This window comes from Drosophila miranda (genome assembly GCF_003369915.1).
Source record: "Drosophila miranda strain MSH22 chromosome Y unlocalized genomic scaffold, D.miranda_PacBio2.1 Contig_Y3_pilon, whole genome shotgun sequence".
Taxonomy (NCBI): domain Eukaryota; kingdom Metazoa; phylum Arthropoda; class Insecta; order Diptera; family Drosophilidae; genus Drosophila; species Drosophila miranda.
The window spans coordinates 6,794,206-6,796,728 of record NW_022881625.1 but is presented as its reverse complement, the minus strand read 5'-3'; the positions used below and the strand labels follow the sequence as shown (position 1 = coordinate 6,796,728).

General features: G+C 52.4%; 1 protein-coding gene across 1 annotated transcript; it reads left to right on the top strand.

Moving 5' to 3' along the window:
• Positions 1-1,342: 1,342 nt before the first annotated feature.
• On the top strand, positions 1,343-2,157 carry LOC117194357. Its single transcript, XM_033398922.1, has 2 exons — positions 1,343-1,351; positions 1,417-2,157. The coding sequence occupies exon 2, from the start codon at positions 1,436-1,438 to the stop codon at positions 2,141-2,143; it is 708 nt and encodes a 235-aa protein (XP_033254813.1). The 5' UTR covers positions 1,343-1,351; positions 1,417-1,435; the 3' UTR covers positions 2,144-2,157.
• Positions 2,158-2,523: the final 366 nt, after the last annotated feature.

Below are 2,523 nucleotides of genomic sequence, written 5' to 3'. Positions count from 1 at the left end.
TCTGGCCTTAATAGTCTCTGAGATTTGTGGATGCCCCAGATTTTCGTCCTTTGCGGGGGCGGAAGGGGGTGGGGCGAAATTTGGACACGAAACGGTCAAGGTCCGATATCACAGGAGTGTGGATACCAAATTTGGTTGCTCTGGCTCTTATAGGTTCTGAGATCCTTGAACTCATATTTTGCAATTGGCAAAGCCGACCATGAAACCTGTGTGTTAGAGAGAGACAGAGCGAGAAAGAATGAAATTGTTTTCTTGATTCTGGCTATAATAATTATACGATCTGGTTGAGATTTTACACTCTAGAACATATAGTCATCCTCTACGATTCTTTGGTTTTATTGTATCTTTAAAAATGTGGATGCCACAGATTTTCGTCCTTTGTGGGCGCGGAAGTAGGCGGGGCGAAGTTTTGAAATATTTTTGTAGCAGTGACATATCACAGAGGTCTGGATCCAAAACATCGTTGCTCTAGCTCTTATAGCCTTTGAGCACTAGGCGCTGAAGGGGACGGACAGACGGACAGACGGACGGACGGACGGACGGACAGACGGACAGACGGACAGACAGACATGGCTCAATCGACTCGGCTATTGATGCTGATCAAGAATATATATACTTTATGGGGTCGGAATCGATTCCTTCTGGACGTTACACACATCCACTTTTACCACAAATCTAATATACCCCAATACTCATTTTGAGTATCGGGTATAAATATTCCCCCCCCTCCCCCCCCCCCTCCACCACTCTCCTTAACCCTTAACCCTTAACTCCTTAATCCCAGAATGGTAGCCAACATTTCGGCCACACCAAGGAGTATGGTGGCATGGTATTTATCGCAAGTCCTATCCCAAACCAACAAAGCCGATCAACTATTGCAAGTCGCTGCTCTGCCCAGGGAAAGTACGTCACCTGACCTGTGATTCGAAACACAACATCGAAGTGGGCCCTGAACTATCACTTGGAGCCGTTCAGAACTGGCTCTGGAAATCATTCAGTACGAATATCTGGAGAGAGCGGCACAACACATCGAACATAAAGTAAATAAAAATACAAATACAAAACAAAGCCCATGAACGAATATTTCCTCACAGGTGCTGGAATAAGATGAATCCAACTATTAACAATCCACGTTCCCCATTCACCCGCTCGCGGGGGATTTTCGGATCCATGGGAGCAGCAGCAGCAGCAGCCGGGGCTGCAGGTCCCCCCGAAGATTCCGCCGACAAGAATGGACTCAATGCGATGCCCTTCCTAGGCCAAATCCACACCAGTCCTCTGCTGTCCCGCCCAATGGGTCCAATAGGTCACGCTCACCCCCCCACCTTCCCTCCGATGGGGATTCAGATGGGTGAGCGGCAGCAGCCCAGACTCCCCTTCCCCCCAGGACATAACTTACCCCCGGCTCCCCTGCAGATTCAATGCTGTGCCACAGATGGCTTCGATGGGACCACCGCCCGTGTTGAGCTCCCTCTGGACAGGCGGCGCTTCTCCGGACAGCCGCGGAGAGTACTACGACGACCCCCACGAAGAGTACTCCGACTGCCGCTACGAGGGCGACTACGAGGGCGACTCGATGCCCACCGAGGAGGACCAAGAGGAGTCGTGCTCCTGTCAGAGCCAGACCTGTCAGAGCCAGAGCGAGTTCAGCTCGATAGAGCGCACCGAGTCGGACTCGGAGTGGGAGGAGCTCTCCGACGGCCCTTCCCCAGGGTCTCCCCGCTGGATTCCCTCGGCGCAGTCGTGCTCTCCACAATGCAGCCGGAGCACCGTCAGCGCATGGTGGCCTTGTACCACCTCGTCTTGGAGACCGCTGTGGTCAAGGTCGTGCTGCTGGTGCTGCAACTGCTGTGCTGCGCGGTGTTCTGGCTGGTCGAGAAGACTGGGCTTCAACGAAACCGTCGGCTCGAAGCGCCACCGATTGTGGAACAGCAAGTTCAAGCTGTGCACCATCCAGCGCCAGTTGCTGTGGCGCATGGCCAATGCCCGGGGCGACGAGACGCTCGTCTTCTTTGCCGTGCTCATGACCACGCCCTGGCTGTTCTCCCTCAGCATCCTGGGATTCATTCTGTCCCTGGCGGCGCTCCTGAAGAAGACCGTCGAGCAGCTGGTGTTCCAGATACGCCTGCACCTCGTGCTCTAGGGGCAGCCATCGAGCAGAAAGCAGCAAGCAATATCCAATCACACACTGACAGAAGACACACGGCCACACGCCCGACACTCCACCACTCCCCTCAGAGATGTTTGCACTTCCATTTGGGCATCTATTTTCGTTGATGCTGGCATCGCAATACACGGAATCGTCTCTCCGTTTTTGGCCGCAATGAAAATAGATACTGAAATATTCGAAATTCAAAGTCAATTCCCACGAGAGAGAGCGAGACAGGCCTTTTGGTTTACGGCCTTTCTTTCTTCTGCCTTTGGCATCGCCCACTCCACTCTCTTTATTTTTCTTGCATTAAATTGGCAATAATATGAACTCGCCTTCTCTTTCTGCTTAGTAGTATTCCCCTGTCTCCGATA